The sequence below is a fragment of the Cyprinodon tularosa genome, unplaced genomic scaffold (assembly GCF_016077235.1).
Source record: "Cyprinodon tularosa strain WSP-4 unplaced genomic scaffold, ASM1607723v1 ctg107, whole genome shotgun sequence".
NCBI lineage: Eukaryota > Metazoa > Chordata > Actinopteri > Cyprinodontiformes > Cyprinodontidae > Cyprinodon > Cyprinodon tularosa.
The window spans coordinates 4,605-22,353 of NW_024037860.1; the positions used below are offsets into that span (position 1 = coordinate 4,605).

The 17,749-nt window shown below is 39.0% G+C and overlaps 1 protein-coding gene across 1 annotated transcript in view; it reads right to left on the reverse strand.

Annotated features, from left to right (window-relative positions):
* Positions 1–347: 347 nt before the first annotated feature.
* Positions 348–17,749, reverse strand: part of LOC119785701 (NADP-dependent malic enzyme, mitochondrial-like) — a 92,595-nt gene continuing 75,193 nt past the window's right edge. The window contains exons 4-5 of the mRNA XM_038288470.1: positions 2,236–2,311; positions 348–560 (exon numbers count right to left, since the gene is read on the reverse strand). Coding sequence (XP_038144398.1) covers positions 348–560; positions 2,236–2,311 — 289 coding nt within the window. The remainder of the gene's footprint in view (positions 561–2,235; positions 2,312–17,749) is intronic.

Genomic DNA, 17,749 nt, shown 5'->3' on the forward strand with positions numbered 1-17,749 from the left:
TCTAGTGCCCACATTCAAGACATTTTTTGATATCATTTATGGTTTGGCTGTGCAGCTTTTAAGATGAGTTTGTTTCTGCCATTTTACTGCCAAATGATTCTACCCTACAAAATCTTCAGATGATTCAATTGTTTTCTGCAGTTTGAAGTTTCTGATGACTTCCTATCACATTTTCATATGTTCTTCAGGTAATTTCAGCTTTTTTCATTCACCAAAAGCATTCCCACTTGCTGTTTCTCCGAAACAGCTTTTTCTAGTTAAAATTATTTTATTAAAGGTATCCTGTTAAAAGGGGTTGAATGAAAATACAAACAACACTTGAAAAAGTTTGTGGTTTCGATGGAGGTTCAAAAGGTGTGAATCATTTTACTAATGCTCTGTAGGACCTTGGTGCTTACCTCGTTGTCTGTGCCAACATCCAGCATGACAGGCAGGCACTGCTGGGGAGGCATTCCTCCACAGGCTGTGTAGAGGGCCAGCTTGCCAACCGGGATCCCCATTCCATGGCAGCCCAGATCTCCCAGTCCCAGAATCCTCTCTCCATCCGTCACACAGACAGCCTGTCAATCACAATGAAAAGCTGACTTTTTCTTTTACTAGGAAGCTGGAAATATGTGCTTGTTAGAATAAAACAAGAAAAAAAACTCTGCAATACCAAATCTTAAATATAAAAGTGAAAAAGTTGCCCTTATTTGCCTTAACTAAACCATTTTTCCATTCCATCATTCCTGGTACCAATAAAGATGCGTGAGCTGGGGACCCAGTAAAACTTTCCTCCACTGGGTTAAAAATATCAGTCATTATGTAACACCTGACATGAGGAGAAGAGTTAAAGGAGAAGTGCTGCTAAAGGCACAGACTTTTCGCAGTTTTTTTTTCTTCCAACAATCTCACAGGTTCAGAGTGTTTGATTAGTTTTCCATGAGGTTTCTTTTTTTCATCTCCATCTTGTTAATGTGTTCTAGCTGCTCAGGCTTATCGGGGAACCACAACCTTGGCTCCTTTATGAAATGTTGAAAGTAGGACATTACTGACTAAGGTTAACAAGACCACCTTGAGAAAAGCTGGAGCTCAGGCGCAGTAAATGCCTTGCTGTTGACAGCTGTGAACAGGTGGCTGCGGCCGCAGGTATAGCTGACATGCGAGGAATGCCTGGTGGTGTCTTGGTCCTGCTGACAGTATGAATCCTTCATATTCATGAACAGCAGAAAAGAGGAGGGGATTGATTAGCTTTAGTCTGAGAAGAATAATCCGATGTAGGTTTGAGCCGTCTCAATTTTAGGTTAAGAAAAACAGATTCAAATGTATGTTTTATGCAGTAAACAGGTAATATTGGTATTTCTGGTAGTTGTAGAATAATCCCGTGAATAACCAGATCAAAGATAATGCAAAATTAGAGTCCAATAATCACACCTTTAGCATTTTGTTTTTGTTTTTTGAGGCTTCGTAGCCTGGACGTGATGAACTTTAGCTGAAAAGTCCTTCTTGGCTGAACTGGCAGGGCTTTTGTTTGTTTCAGCTTTTTCTGTTTAAGCTCTTTTACTGCACCATGACAGATCTCCTGGGCTGAGAACTGGTATCAAGAAAAATACTTAATTTCCATATGAGGCAAACTTTGGGTTAAGGCTAGTGACTGATTTAGTGTCTTATTGCAAATCTCTATTATTGAATATTTTTCTTAACAAGAGCATAAACCCCAGTACTCATTCATCCCCCTTCTTAAATGACCATCCCCCATACCATTCCCTGGGACATTTTATTACTGACATTTCAACATTTGGTGGGGTGTGGGCTTACGAGTAGACTGAGCAAAATAAATCAAATCAAAGAAGTGTCCTACCATGAGTATTAAGCTGATCCCAGTGGGAAATTAGTTCCTAACTATGTAGGGGCAGTGATAGCCATGCCAGTCCAGGGACTGACTGCAGTTCTACTGTAAGGTGCCTTGGTCAAGGTCAATGACCGGAGCAACTAACGTGTAACAACCATACTATGCATATTGCTTCAGATTAATAAACTATATTCATCAGGCTATGTATACTTCCTTGTACAACTACACAACGGATTAATCCGAAATTAGAACTGGTAATTGATGAGGTCAAGAAAGAGACCAGTCAGACTGATTTTTTTTATTTTTTTGATCTAATGAATAGAAACCCCCCGAGAAAACGGTAAAAATATGTATCTGTCTCTCGGTTTGAGTTCAGTTAAAGAAAGCAGTGGTCAGATGTTTACCTTAATGTCCTTTTCAGGCCAGTTTTGGAGGATTGAAGCAATGTGGCCACGGTCATGAATGCTGATGAAAAGCCCCCTGGAAATCACACAAAAACACACAAAACTTTAGCTGGAAAGCCTTTTAGCTCTTTTACAGTTTCTAAATTTTGTCTTATAGAAAAAAATAAAAATAATTAATTATATATATATTAGGGGTGGGTATTGCCAAAGAAGTCACGATTCGATTCGAATCACGATTCACAGGCCACGATGCGATTCTATCACGATGCATCACGATACTTGAATTATTGCGATGCATTGCAATATTTTCTCCTCCATGTTTTGTTTTTGGATGACTCTGCACAGTATCCCGCGGCCGGAAATGCTTGTGACACAAGGCAGCATGCGTCAACACATTTGCAGCGACATCTACTGGACTGGAAGTTGTATTACACTTGTTTTTGGCTGATGTTTGCCAACAATTCATGCAATTTTATTTATTTATTTTTTTAAATTAATAATCGATACTTGGCGTCAAGAATCGATGCAGTATATCACGAAAATTAGAATCACGATGCATCATCATGACGATTATTTTGCACACCCCTAATATATATATATATTCCCCCTTTCCCTTGGAGAAAACACTAAACTGACACATCCCCCTATTGAGGATGTGTGAGTTATGAATAAAAACAGCTTTAACCTCAGAGACCTGTGTTAAGCTGGTATTTTTCTCAGTTTTTCTTTCTTTGACCAAACCTTATTGATGTCTGATGGCACCTTGGTGGGGCTTAAATATTGATCCTAGAGCTCAAGACCTGTAAGAAGTATGCTTAGGACCCCAGACGTGCCCAAATATTAATTTGGCTTAGTATCAGGACCCTTCAAAGATTCTTGAAAGTTGTTTTCAAGGCTGGGGGGAAAAAAAGTGCAGCTTCATTCATATCTATTGCTTGCATCACATTAGACAGAAGATACAGAAGGATAAGAAACAAGCTATTAAAGTGTCACATAAAAAAAGCTGTGGTGAGGGAATGGTCATAGGTTTCTACTTCAAAACCTGAAGACACAGAGCAGCTCTAAAATCTGAATTTAAGTAAAACTGGGGAGTTAAAGACTTTGAAGATAGAAACTCAGGTTCAGACGTTTAAAGCCTGTGTTTGTAAGCCGATCTTTTCATGGCGTAATCATGTGACTCCTGTTAAACTTAGAGGTCACAGAATGTAAAGAACCACCAAGGTCTGCAGGCCTGGTATGTTTGCTTTGCAAGGGAAAACCCATTTCTCCTCTAATTGATTACACAGGTCAAACACACAAGCCAATCGGGAACTTTACTTTGGACGATACACCTTTTTGTTTTAAAGATACTAACCTGAGGGCTTCAGGTTGCAACACTTTTAAATCCATGTCCACTCCGATACACACTATAAAACTAAATCTAGAAACAGATGAATCTCCTCTGACTAATCGATGTGTTAATTTACATGTAATCCATTAAAAAGTGATGATCTGGGATGTTTAGATGCTGTTCAGGTGTTTGTTCAACGTTGCTTTGCAAATGAAGCATGAAGCATTTAAAGAGAACTGCTTCTTTAAATGCAAATATGTCCTACCCAGAAATACGTTTCTCTTGGCCATAATTAAGTCAATTTGTGACAAACAAAATTAAAACATTTAGCAACTTTTTCTGCAAATATTTGCAGTTTTTAACAAACAAATATATAAAAACTTTATTTGTACACTAAGGGTGAAATGAATCAAAAATACCTGTTGTCATATAACTTGGTTTGAATATTCTTCTAATTTATTCTACAGTAAGAGACATAAATTAAAATGTATTAATTTGTTTTTGTATATAATAAGGTGGTTAGTAGAGAACTGAGAGGAGATTTGGTTTGATTTTGGTTGTTACTAAAGAGGGGATGGGGGGGGTCATGTATAGAGTAAGATGACTGTCAATAAAATGAATGTGCAAGTGTTTGAATTTTAGGTGCAAGTCAATAAATGGGAATAATTTGTGTTTGGTGGCTGTACCTCAACTCATACATACGCGGGATCAAATGTTTCCTGTGTGAAAATACAAGTTTAGAAGTAACAAAGCTATAACTTTGCAAAACCACAACAAATACTGCAAATACAAATCACTACAAATACTATAAATCATAGTTTTCCAGGCACACAAGTCCTAATAAAGCCATTGCACTTCTTACTAGCTGGTGGTAGTAAAGCACCTGAAGGTTTCCACAATGTTTTTGCAAGTTAGAGGTCAACTTTTCTCTGTTTAACTCTTGAAAAAAAAAAGCTGGTCAGGGGTGGTGCTGACTTTGTTCTAAACCAAAGGGAGGAAGTTAAGGAACAACTTATATAGACTAAGGATGGATAGCTGGAACCAATACAGGAAGAAGAATGGAAACGGGTCAATATGGTTCATTTTTTTAATATAAAACCCATCCATCCATTTTTAGACACGCTTTATCCCAAGCAGGGTCACGAGGAATGCTGGTGCCTATCTCCAGCTGCCAAAGGGCGAGAGGTGGGGTACACCCTGGACAGGTCGCCAGTCCATCGCAGGGCAACACAATATTAAACCCTTGATGCCTATTTACAAAAAAATAAATTACTTTGGTGTCGTTTTAATGACGGAATATCCAGTATACACTTTGGACATCTTTTCCCAGCCTAGGCCTGACTTCCTCTTTAAAGTCTGACATTGGGGTAAAATACAGCCTTAGAAAGTACTTTGGACCATAAACGAGGCAAAGTAAAGAGGAACCCAGGTTTGGTCACCAAACACTGACTGCTGTAATTTATCCCTTCAGGGAAAGTTCAGCGAAGGGTCATTAAGCCCAACACATCTGACATCTCACTTCTTTACTTTATTCCGGAAGCTCCAGGAAGCTTTCTCAATTCAAATGTGTACACATTTAAATTGAGAAAGCTTCCTGGAGAGGTGTCGAAACGTCTTCAAATCTTGGAAACCAAGTCCAGTGGATTTTTTTGAACTTTTACGGAACGACTATGACCTGGGTGACTGAGAATCTTCATCAGCATATTCTTTACTTTATAAACTTCTTATCTATGTAACGATTCATGTCTATATATTTCTTTACAGCGGTGGAAATCTATACAAAGTTAACAATACTTAAAACTGTTCTGTTAACGGTATTTATGAAAGCTAAAAAAAAACAAAAAACTAAACTGATGGATCAAATCAGACAGGCAGACTGACAGTAATTCCTAATCCAGATCATTTTAAGAGTCACCAAAAATATTTTGGGTTCACCTTGCAGATATTTGCTCCTCCTTTTTTTCTTATATTCTGCCACTCTCTCTGTTTGGGGCTGCTTTAGACCTCCTGACCTTTGACCCAAGAGGAGCTCTCAGCACTTCGGAAAAAGTGCTTTATGGCCACTTAGAATCTACAGACACCTTATGAAGTCAGGAATCAAGCTGTTTTTTATTTCAATTACTACATTCTATTAGGATACCAGACTTTCTGAACAAGAATTGTGCATCTAGGAAACAATACCTGGGTATGTTAAAGATAAAGAAATCCATGGCAACAATTTGCATTACAAAAGTATTTTTACCATATATTACTATAAATCTTCTCAGTGTTCAATGCATCTCTCAGTGTGTTATGATTTTATTGTGCATTGATTGAGTTAGATTTTTGTGTAAATGCTCTGCATCTGATTTTTGCAAATGGAATGGCAACAATCAACAGGAGACGGGCGATTATCTTGATGTGAGCAAAGCTCCTTTACAAGGATTGTATTGAGAGAACGGAGTACTTAAGGAAAACAATGCTGCAACCTGAAAGCGACCTCCCATCTTTGACCTCTGCCCACACAAAACACCACCAGTCGCCATTCTTCACGCCAATTCATAACCTTAATCCTCAGTGCGCTTAGTGCCGTCAGAGCTACATGAGGTCGATCTGACAAAATGAGTGGAAATTACTGAGACGAGTGTGAAACCAGTGGGAAAGGTCACAGTCATGAATATAAGGTGTCTCAAACTAATTAGGTTTCAAATCCATAATGACAGGCAGTGTCTTAAGGGAAGCAAAGAGAGAGGACAGCTTGGTTGGGAAAAACCAACCAAGTTTTTGAAAAAAAAGTTTTAAAAATTGTGTCGAATCTTTAACATCAGAGATAGTTGGATGCTAATAAGGTATTTTTCTACCTCAAGCCTCTGAAGCCTGAAATTAACATTTTCTCATTTGATGCATTCACAGTATTTTGCTAAAAAGCTGCTTTTCTTTAGGTCCTTAATTCAGATCATGCAGAGTTTAATTTTGATGCCTTATTAGAAATTAAATTTTTGTTTAAAACTTAAATTCAAATTGTATATATCTATATACAATTATAATTACAAATATATACTTCAGTATAAATAATAATCTCTGTTTAAAAAATATATAATGGACCAGTCAATGTGGATTTCTAGAACAAATCCAGAATGAAATGCTTTTATTTTGAATGACAACCAATGCCTTTGTAATGCTAACTTTTATTAATATGTCATGATCTGGCCTGTTTGCTCCTCCCTAATTACTAATTCCTCTCACCTGCTGTTTTCCCTCCCTGCCTCAATTGCAATTTATTCCCCTCACCTGTTTCCTCTGGTTTAAATTCAGTTCAGCCTGAGCGTTCAGTGCCAGATCATTACCATATTTTCACGACCATAAGGCGCACCGTACTAAAAGGCGCACTCTCAGTTATGTGTCCCATTTCTGTATTTAACACACACATAAGGCGCACCGGACTATAGGGCGCGTTTTTTATATACCGGTACATGTCCTCTACTACCTTTAAATACCTCTACTGCGTATTTAAAAATACAGCGGGGGCAAAACTGAGTATGACTGTGCTTTATTCATGTATTTATTATAAAGTATTAATAAAACCTGGGAGCTGGCCATGAGACAGACACATCGCAGATGACACAGCGCTGTGATCACTCCTAAATTAACTTAAAATCCTGAAACCTGCCGACGGAATATGTTCGCTTTTATTACCGGTATCCTGGTGCCTGCAGTCTAAATTATTTAGATGAAAAACACCTGCCAGCCACCGAGGTGAACCCGGAGGCTGCCCAGCCTAGAGGCTGCTGATGAACGAATTTCTACTGTCGGCGCACCGTTGGTATGTGGGGGTCTGGGCGCCTCCGACAGAAATAGTATATGCAGGATAATAATCTGGATGAACTGACTGCAATTATTAAGTTTTCAGGTGGCCTTTCTCACTTAAAAACATATTAAAACTACTTTATTCCCACTGATCACAGCAAATATAGCTGCAAGATTTAGATTATTTAGATGAAAAAACACCTGCCAGCCACCGCGGTATACGCGGAGGAGACCCGGCCCAGAGGCTGCTGTTGAATTAAGTTTTCAGGTAGAAAAATAGAGCGGGAGCAAAAGTATGATTGAGTATGATGAAGAGTATGATTGTGCTTTATTCATGTATTTATTACAAAGTATTAATCAAACCCATCAAAGTCATCATCCTCTGTTTCTGAATTAAACAGCTGCGCTAAATCAGATGCTTAAACGCTCCCGACCCGCAGCGCCTGCTGCTCAAAACGCGCTGCGGGACCTGCACCTATACGTGCGTCAACCAATTGACTTTGCATGTAAACTCGCTGCTTCTGCTTCATCTGCTGGGTCCGTTTCACACCGATGTCGAGCGGTTGAACAGCGAGCACAGCGTTAATTTGTTTCCCCATGTTTTTCACATCAGCTGTGAGATGGGCATGCATAGAGTTACATATTAACAGCGATGGTGATGAGTGGAAAAAAAAATACCTGGTCTCCTTACATTCAGCCACTCTTTCATCATCTCCTCAATGAGGTGGTCTCAAAAGTCGCAGTTACAACACACATAGGGCGCACCGCACCAAAGGGCGCACCGCACATTTTGAGGGAAAAAAAGACGTTTAAGTGCGCCTTATAGTCGTGAAAATACGGTACGTGTTTTTTTGTAAGTCTATCTGTTCAGTTTGATTTTATGGTTCATGTCCTGGATCCTAGCAGCCAGTGGAAAGAGGGTTTTAGTGTTTGTCTCGTCTCCTGATCGTCCACTGTTCCTCGCCCGCGGAGTCCTCTGGGTTTTTGGCTCAATATGTGGGGACATGCGTCTGGATCCTGCCACCTGTTTCTGTTCCTGCCGGATCTGGATCCTGCCTGTTCTGTCTGTTCCTGTCTGTTCTGGATCCCTCACCAGGATTGGCTTCCAGCATGACCTCTGGGACTGCAGCACTGGGGACATTCTTGGTCTGGACTGTTAAACCAGGTAAGTGACCAACACAGATGATCTTCTATCAGATGATCGTGGTCACTTACCTGTGTTTCTCCCACTACAGAGTGTGTGAGATTGGGCGGTGCCCCGCCCCCCCCACCTGCAGTGTCCGTGAGCCACAGCTCCGCTTTGTTTTGTTTGTTTATTTAATAAACGTTTGAACTTTCCTGCTGACTGTCTCTCCTTGAATACTAGGTCCATCTGTCCTCGTTTCATGACATAATACTAATGTTTTAAGAGTGGGTTTGCAGGTTTATCATGTTTATCCGAGTCTGCTTAGGAGAGAATTTTATTTATCAACATTTTAAACATTCAATCCCAGGTACAGTAGGTTTCAACATGGGCTATCTAGATTAAGACCATTTTAGAGAGTAAATGTCATTAAAAACTCGCTGAAGGAACAGTGGTTTTCATTAAAAAGAAACACCAACAATGTTTTTTTGGTTCACTAATGACTCCAGCTTAGCAAGCAAATAAGATGCCAGAAATACAATGTAGTCTGAAGTCTTAAAAGGGCGAGTCTAAATAAAATATGAAGTCTGCTTTTTTTAGTTGAATTTGACAAAAGACCAAGATTGAGTCACCATTTCTGTTTGACAGTGTGAACAGCAAAGTGATTGTATTCCTAGCCAAGGTAACTATTTCAAAATAATCTTGCTTTGCCCATCACTCTAAAGCAATACCGCCTATTTTCTTAGCAGAACTCTCCTCTAAGGCCAATTCTGTCCAAAACCTCCTTTCAAGAGCAGAAATACATCAAAGTTCTTTTTACTCCCAGCCTGCTGTCTGTGTCCATGTCTTTGGCAATTGGATGGGAAACAAATTTGGTTTGGATGATCAGAATAATCTAGACCTGATTAAACTGGGTGGCTGTTGCTTTTAAGCAGATTGTTTGTCACAATATGCATTCCTAGCTCAATTAACAAAATATTACATGGTCTCTTAATATTTGTCATTCCATTTTATTAGGTATTTTGCCTTCTCTTTTGTCGTATTCACGAAGTCTATTACAGGGTCATGCTCCAGGTCAAACAGCTCAGCAAAGAGGACAGCCTATAGTTTCTCGTCATCTTGGTTTCATCTGTACTATCTCTTTGGTTTTCTGCCTAAGCACGATTGAAAGTAGAGATATCAAAAGTATTGCTCTTTTTAATTGTTTGTATCCAAGGTATATAAGCAAAGACATCATTTGCAGATAAGAATAGAATAGAAAATCCCTTTATTGTCCCACAATGGAGATTGTCTGGTGTTTACAGCAGCAAAACACTAAAAGACATGTCTGTATTTTTTTTATGAACCCTAGAAAAGGAAAAGGGATTGACTGATTAATTGCAAGGATTTGAATAAGTCCTACACATAAACAGAGCTATTATAGAGACTCTTGGAGGACATTGGCTTTCCATTAAAGGCTGGTGCAAATCACAGTAAAAGGCCCCTGGTAGATATAAGCTGATATATATCCAAAATACGCAAGCTTCTGAGAGTAAGAGAAACAATCTTATTCTGTTGGGGGGGAACCCACATGTTGAGATGTCTGGTTTTTAAAAAGCAATTCAAACAAGATCATCCCTCCAAAATTAACACTGGATCCTGCTTCCTGACCAGCCGTTTGGATATTTGAGGTATTATCTTATTAAGTCAGGGAAGCTCAACGGGCTCTAGCGAGGACATGGTTTTCATTAGCATGATATTGTTATTTTGAATTTCATTACAGGGAATTATTTAACTTGGTTATAGTTTAAACGATTATTAGAAATAAACAAAGGCTTTGAAAGCAAAATATCAAATGACAGACCTGTTTTAGCCAAATTCTGAATCAAGAAATAAGCTTATAAAGCGTTTGTGCATCCTGATTTGCCAGTATTGCTCTCTCAGGACTAGATGACAGCCTTCAGAAGTAGACAATCATTACAGTTGCTATAAGGTTTTGCTTGGTACATGTATATGAAACTTTATTCAAAATTATTTAGGGAGTAAAATCCTATAAAACGGAAATGGAGATGGAAATGGAGGGGAGAGAGAAAGATGAGGAGACAGGAAACAGTGCATGAAAAGAGAGAACATAGAACAAAACAGATAAAACATACAAGACGGAGGATATACAGTAACTCCTAAAAGTCTGTTATCACACCTTTATGAAACGAGACAGAAAATGTGGAACATAACAGCAAAAAGAAGAAAACAGGCAACCAATGTAAACATAAAAAGCTTCAAGAGCAATGGGTATCCCTTACTGTAGATATCAATTTGTAGAAGGCAAATCCTGTGGTGATCACACAGTATTGTAGCTGCAGTTTAGTATTTAGGATTAAATTGTATCCGTGAACACCTGGAACCAAACTCCTGTGGTATGTATGCATGGGCATGCTCACGTATAAAGGATTTCCAAAGCTTCTCCCGAAGGAAAATACATTCAATAGCAGGTGTGGGTTGGCCCAAGACTCGCCGTACAGGACCCAGAGTTAGAAGCAACACATGTCCCAGATATCCAGAGGCAACCCGGATAAAGGGAAAACAAGGACGGCAGACATAGGGATGGCCGCATCCACCAGAGAAGGGCAGACGAGAGAACCCGGAGCCCGATCCCTGAGGGGTTGAACCCAAAGGGCCCCTAGGTCGTCTAGGGGCCTGACCCTGGAGGAAATTTGAATCCATATCAGCCCTTATTCTTGACCTAGCCAAGGATAGGTCAAGCATAAGTCTAAATCAGGGTTATTTTTATTCCCCAGCTTACCCAGTGTCTAGCCATAATGTAAAGGGCTAGACACAATGGGTGACAGAAACATTTGAAGCTGCAAAACTTTCTTACCTAGCCTGATAAACCAGACAAAATGTGAGATTAAATGTGTAAGTTAGTCCTGCCCCGATGAATGAGACATCGGAAGATTGTTGATGTCCTGTTGTTTTTCAAACTGCTGTCTGTGCCTATTGGCCAACGCTCTGACCAATGAGCCTGTTGATAAAATTGCGAATATGTCCTTAAAAATGAATGAGCGTAGAGCCTCTTCCTGCTCATGTTTCAACGAAAACTCCAAGTCTAATCCTTCCAAAACTGATTCCAAAGCTGAGTCAAACTAGAACTGTTCAATAGTTGTTGCCATCTTCCTTGTTGTGCTTTCTCCAGCGTCGCACAGCTTTGTCGTCACGCCCTCAAAACCCCTCCTGCTTTGCATCCAAAAATTTGAAACACATCTCTGCGTTGTGATTGGCACCAGTTCCAGGCCCTCAGGCGTTGATCAAGGCTAGACCAAACTCACAGGCAAAAATTATTTTGGCTGCTGGCAGTTGGGGCTAGTTTACTAGGCTATTTCTTTCCTACAAGGAAGAAAAAAGTTATCAGCTTCTAAAAACAAGCCATAGACAGTCTAGTTTGCACCTTGCTAAAAGTGATACAATAACATGGGGAATAACAGGTGCTGGTAAAATGAAAATATCTTTCATCTAGGGCTGCATGATGTTCGGCGCTGCATTGGTTTAAAAATATGATATCTAGACCTGTCAGGAAGACAGACTTTGCTGGTCGATAAATTGTCCCAGAAATTACAAGAATAAACAATCATATCGTCTTTTGGTTTGTATCAGAGTGTTGCCACACTGCAGCGGTGGCGCTCAGCTTTGAAACCATTGTATCTCTGTTTTTCAAAATCACAACTAGCAAATCTTGGGCTAGCTACTCCTTATTCCAGAAGTTCTTACTAGGCTAACTAAACAATAAGGGGAGTGGTTAGTGGAGAAAAAGCAAGCACCTAACTTATGGAGCTCATTTGATTAGTTAATTTACTGAGATAAGCCTAATAGTATCCTCATATATATAAGTTGTCATAGTGGTGATATACGTGTAATAATGGAGGGAATAGGCTTACTACCAATAGAAATAAACTAAAAATAAACAACTGTAAACTTTACACAGCAAGAGCCACAATGGACAAATTTTAAAATTGGTGTTATGGCCACAGTTATGCACTGCTTCTCATTCATCCATAACACTATGGTTTTAATGAAAATGCCTTTTCAAAGCTTCCATTTCAATGACCAACCAGTAGGGAAGGATGATAGACCTCCATGCCACTATAGCCTCAGCTAAAGCCAACTCTGCTGACATTTAAAAGGAAACTTGCCATAAAACTCTTGAAAGAGACAAAATCTTTATATAAACAGACAAGTAAAAAAAAAAACTAAAACAATCATGAGATTCAGATAGTTGGGGAAAAGTGTTATCAGCTCAACACACTGAATGTGGCCCATAATCCAACACTCCATCTGTCTGTAAGCACACCTAATCCCTCTCTATTATTGTTCAATCAGGATAGAAAACCTAAAGGAAAAAAAGGCTAAGCAGTGCTGGGTGTGGGTATTTTTTTAACTACCTAGTCATTTAAATGAATGCCACTTTGAAATTAAACATGACTTGCAGAACCTTTCTCATCCTCCTCTACTGTTTTGCTTTACACTCTCCTTTCTTTGTGCAGTCTGTCTTCCTAAAGTGACAATCCTATCTTCAACCAGATTCCGTTGCATAATGAGGTTTCAACATGTTGCTTGGATATCCTCTTCTTTACACCAGCGAGGGCCACTTCCAGTCATTGGCCTCAGAAAACCATAAACCAGCCCCCACCTCATTCCACTGCAGCCCACTGAAGACATCCACACACACAAACTGAACTTTCCCTATGAAGCGTTTCCAATCTTTGGGAAGCGGATAACTGTAGAGAATTCAAGACGACTGGCTGGTCTTCATTTTGGTCAACATGCTGAGACAAAGTACATGAAAACATGAAATCTATGACCCTGGTCAACCTGCAGGTGGCAAAACTAAGCAATTGGGGGAAGTGAGACAATGGGCTTTTTTAATCTGTCTTTCATAGTGGCAGTGAGTTGAAAGAGAGACACTCCAATGGCTGTCCAGGTTTCCCTGAGTGAACTTGGGGTGAGATCCTACAGGAAAAGGTCTGTTCCAGTCCAAATGCCCTTCAAAAGGAATAAGAAAAGCAGATCTGATGAACCCAGCGGGTTTCACAGATGAGATTCAGACTTCTGCAGCCAGCCTTTCCACTCATCCGCCCTCTCCCTCACATGCATGCCGACATTTGAGGCACGCCAGTGACGTTTGGTGTGGGATGCAATGTGACATTCAGAGGAAACCGGTCATTCCTGCAGTGAAAACTGAGCAAAGACTGTTTGAATGCTTCTTTGTGTCTGCAGTAGTGGTTTGACACTGCATCTAAGGAACGACGGCGTCAGCCAGACCCTAGTAACTATTGTGCTTTTAAAAGAAAACACTGCCTGATGGTGACTATGACAGACAAGGGGAATCTTTTGTTCATTTTTCAGCACTAAATCTTTGGCGAGGATATAAAGCCTACGACATTCTCTGTGACAGACAGAAATATGGATTTCCTTTACAGATTGTCTGAGGTGGCAGTAAGTTAGCTTCTACTGTTTGCTATGAGGCATATGGAAAAGTGCTTGTAGTGTATCAAATTATTCACCGTCTACAAGCTTAGAAGATAACTCATATACTATATGACACCACGCAAAATGGTAAATAAAAAACCCCAACATTTTACAATACACCAAAGGTAAACGTGAATGACCCCATATGTTTATATTCTAAAGGCATCTAAGTAGGTTACAAGATGTCCTTTAAATTTACAGTGGTCTTAAAGAACTATGTGGAAGGCTGAGATGGTCTAAAAACCTGAACCATACTAATGGAGAAGGTCTACATCTAAAACCAGTAAACTAAAAATCTACTTTATTATTTAATTTACCCTTTAGGTTGTTTCTAACCTGATTCAATCATTCGCTTTAGGTCCTTCGTTTTATTCAGTCTTTATATTTTGCAGAGATTAGATTCCCCCCCAAACAGATGGCCAATAACGATTCTTTAGCCCATTTGACAACTTTGTAAAAGTGTTTGTTCTTGTCAGTGTTCTGCCCTTTGTTTCTGTTTCTTTTTAGTTTCAGTGTATATTTGTGTCTTTATATTTGTTTTCTGGCAGTGTTGTGTTTTCTTTGCAAGTTTCCTTTCCCCCTTGGCTCCTAGCTGCTTCTGTCAACACCTGCTCCCAATTATCTCATTACTTTGACAGACTTTATTCTCATTTTGTACACACAGAGTGTATAGAAAAAGAAATTTCGTTCAGTACAGCTCTCAAGACATTTTCATTTTTAAAGTGCAGCAGTGATAAAATGTAAATTCTAGGGGTGTAAATTATAATCGTTTTGTATCGATGCATTGATCCAACAGCCGACGATCCGATGCATCGGTGGCGTCAGCTGTAAGACAGTGACTTCCACTCCTGAGGTTGGTTTGAAATCCGGCTTAGACTTTTGAAAGTTAGATTAGATTAGATGAGCTTTATTGATCATTCAGACCTGAAGTAAATCGCACCAGAGTCCATTTGGAATTTGACCCCCTCTTATAAGGTCAAAATCAGAGCTTGCTTGTTTTATTTACACCTGCAGTGTTTTGTCAGGATTGAATTGGCAGTTTTTCTTAATCAGAGGCTTACTTTTATTTCCGGAGAAGAACAGGCTGGACAATATACTGTATGCACAAACTAAGAATTAAAAGCTGTTTTAAAAGGACTGTGTTAACCTCCTAAAACAGAGTGAGTTTTACAGCCATTTACTTGTATTTTAGATCATTACTTTTTTTTGGAAATGTCTTACTGTACTTGTTTTATTAAAATGTGCAACTAAAGTTGAAAGATGAATGGTAGCTGATCACCTAACTCCACTTGTGTAAAAAGAAAAAAAACAAACAGATTTTCTATTACCTAATGCAAAAGTGTTAGCATTTTAAATGGTAATAAAATTAAGTCCATGCAACACGATGGTGAATTTTAGATTGGAGTCATCTTAGGATGTTACACATTTCCCTGCTATTGCATCACGTAGCTTTAGCCTCCTTGAACATTTAGATTAATATTAAGTAAAGACACCATATCCCTTTATTCCTTTGCCAAAATATTGATCTTTACAACCTTTTAAGGAAAAATCTTAACCAAAAATACAATCTCAGTAAGACTGTTTCATTGTCAGAGATGTGTAGGAGGTGTGGACAGTAACAGTGTTTTTGGGATGGAACACAGACCCTCCTTAAAAGATTTGTTTCCACGTTTGTTCCCATCACCAATCCATCAGATTTTCCATGTGTTTAACAAAGAAACAGAATCTTTAACTAGAAATAGAAAAGGCCTGAAATCACAGTAAATGTCCAGCTCTTCTGGAGAGGGAGACAGGACGGACCGTCAGGTCTCACGTCATAAAAATGCTTCAAAGAGAGTCAAAGGAAAGTCATCCAGGGCCTTACTAGTCAGCACTAATGCGGTGCTTCATTTGCCTTGGAAGACCTCAGATATTACAATGACGTCACATCCAAATTAAGAGGGTTCCTGTTTCAAGTTGGAAAACTTGGGGATTTGCTAACTGTTGTGGTCAGAAACCAAGCAAACCACCTTCAGCAATGCAAACCCCAGAACTGATTGTTCTCCATTATATCCATTCAGACTTTAACAGCACATCTTCACTAATACACACTAAATAAAACCCCTTTATTTTGTATAAACCTGTTCTCAGGGTGTGGAAACTATATTGAATTTAAACATGGAGCAAATAATACATTATCAACCCCTCAGCGACAGCTCTGACTACCACCTGGATCCATCAAACTTTTTATATCTTCACAGACAATATAAAGGAACAAAGTTTTTTCAGCTGATAAACACAGAAAGCTGATCACTCCTTGATCTCAGGATTCTTGCCAGGATGTTTTAAGAAAGGAGAGAAATAAAAGCAGTGATTAATGAACACTATATTGACTTTGTTCTTATCAGTATTAAGAAATGTCGTATTTCGACCTGAGGGTGACCCAGTGTTGAACTCCACTACTTGATTTAAAAAAAGAATACATATGCAAGTCTATCTGAAATAATACGGTATATATATTTTTCAAAGTTGGAAAAACAAACTACCTTTTAAAATTGCTATAAAATAAAAAATAAATAAAAAACTGTAATTTTATTAGCATACATACCAGACACAATATTTCAAAAAACTAAAATCCATAGGTAAAAAAAAAAAACTTTTTCCATGAACTGTCCCCTTTACTTTGGTTTCATGCTTTGTATTTTTGAAAATAGTCTTGATAAAAAATTTACTCAAAATGAATGAGGTTGCCAGGGACAGACACCTTAAAGTCGTAGGGAAGCAGCTGTTCCTACCGTTGCATTTCCAAATAAAGTGAATGCGATTGGTCGTTTATCAAGAGTGCAGGATTGTTGTGGTGGAAGGTTCGCAAGCAAGTTTTATTGTTGTCGGTTTGTCAGAAGCATCTGGCTAACCAGTTAGCAACTTAGTGCTAGTAGGTTCCCAATGGGAAATTCCATGGGGACCAAGTAGCACTAAATTGGTGACTTAGAAACGACACTGTCAAGGAACGCTATGGACAGAGGAAACATGCAAGAGGAGGAGAGTTTTGTGTCAGAGGTCGTGGATGAGTCTCCTCCGTCATACCTTTTTTATTTAGAGGAGGAAAGCGGGGACGAAGATGTTGTGGAAGAGGACGCCAGGGCGGCAGAAGCTTGGTTTGGTGTAGAAGGCTTATAGCCGTACATGTTTGAGCCCTTGCTTCGCAACGCTGCCAGTTCTGTTAGCTCCAGAGATGGGAAGTAACGAAGTACAAATACTTCGTTACTGTACTCAAGTAGATTTTTCTGATATTTTTACTTTACTACTTATTTTTATGGCGACTTTTTACTTCCACTCCTTACATTTTTACACAAATATATGTACTTTCTACTCCTTACATTTTAAAAAAAATTGGCTCGTTACTTTAGTTATGAATCATTTCAATGGAGTTACCGTTATTATTTTTCATGTCATCAATACCAAAATCAATCTAATTGGATGGGAATCTACGTTGCATTTGACGCACCACTACAAGATGAATCGACAGATTTGGCGGTATTCATTCGCGGCAAATCATTGCAGCTTGGTGGTGGTGGCGTTAGCATAGTAGTATGGACGACGAGATGATTGAAAATGAACACAACGGAGATCTAGTCCTATTGGCAGACATCCATTTAAAATGTAGGCAACGGCATGAAAAAAGTGGTTTCTACTTTTACTTTTATACTTTAAGTAAATTTACAAGCCTGAACTTTGTTCCTTTTACTTGAGTAAAGAAGTTTAACCAGTACTTCCACTTTTACCAGAGTATT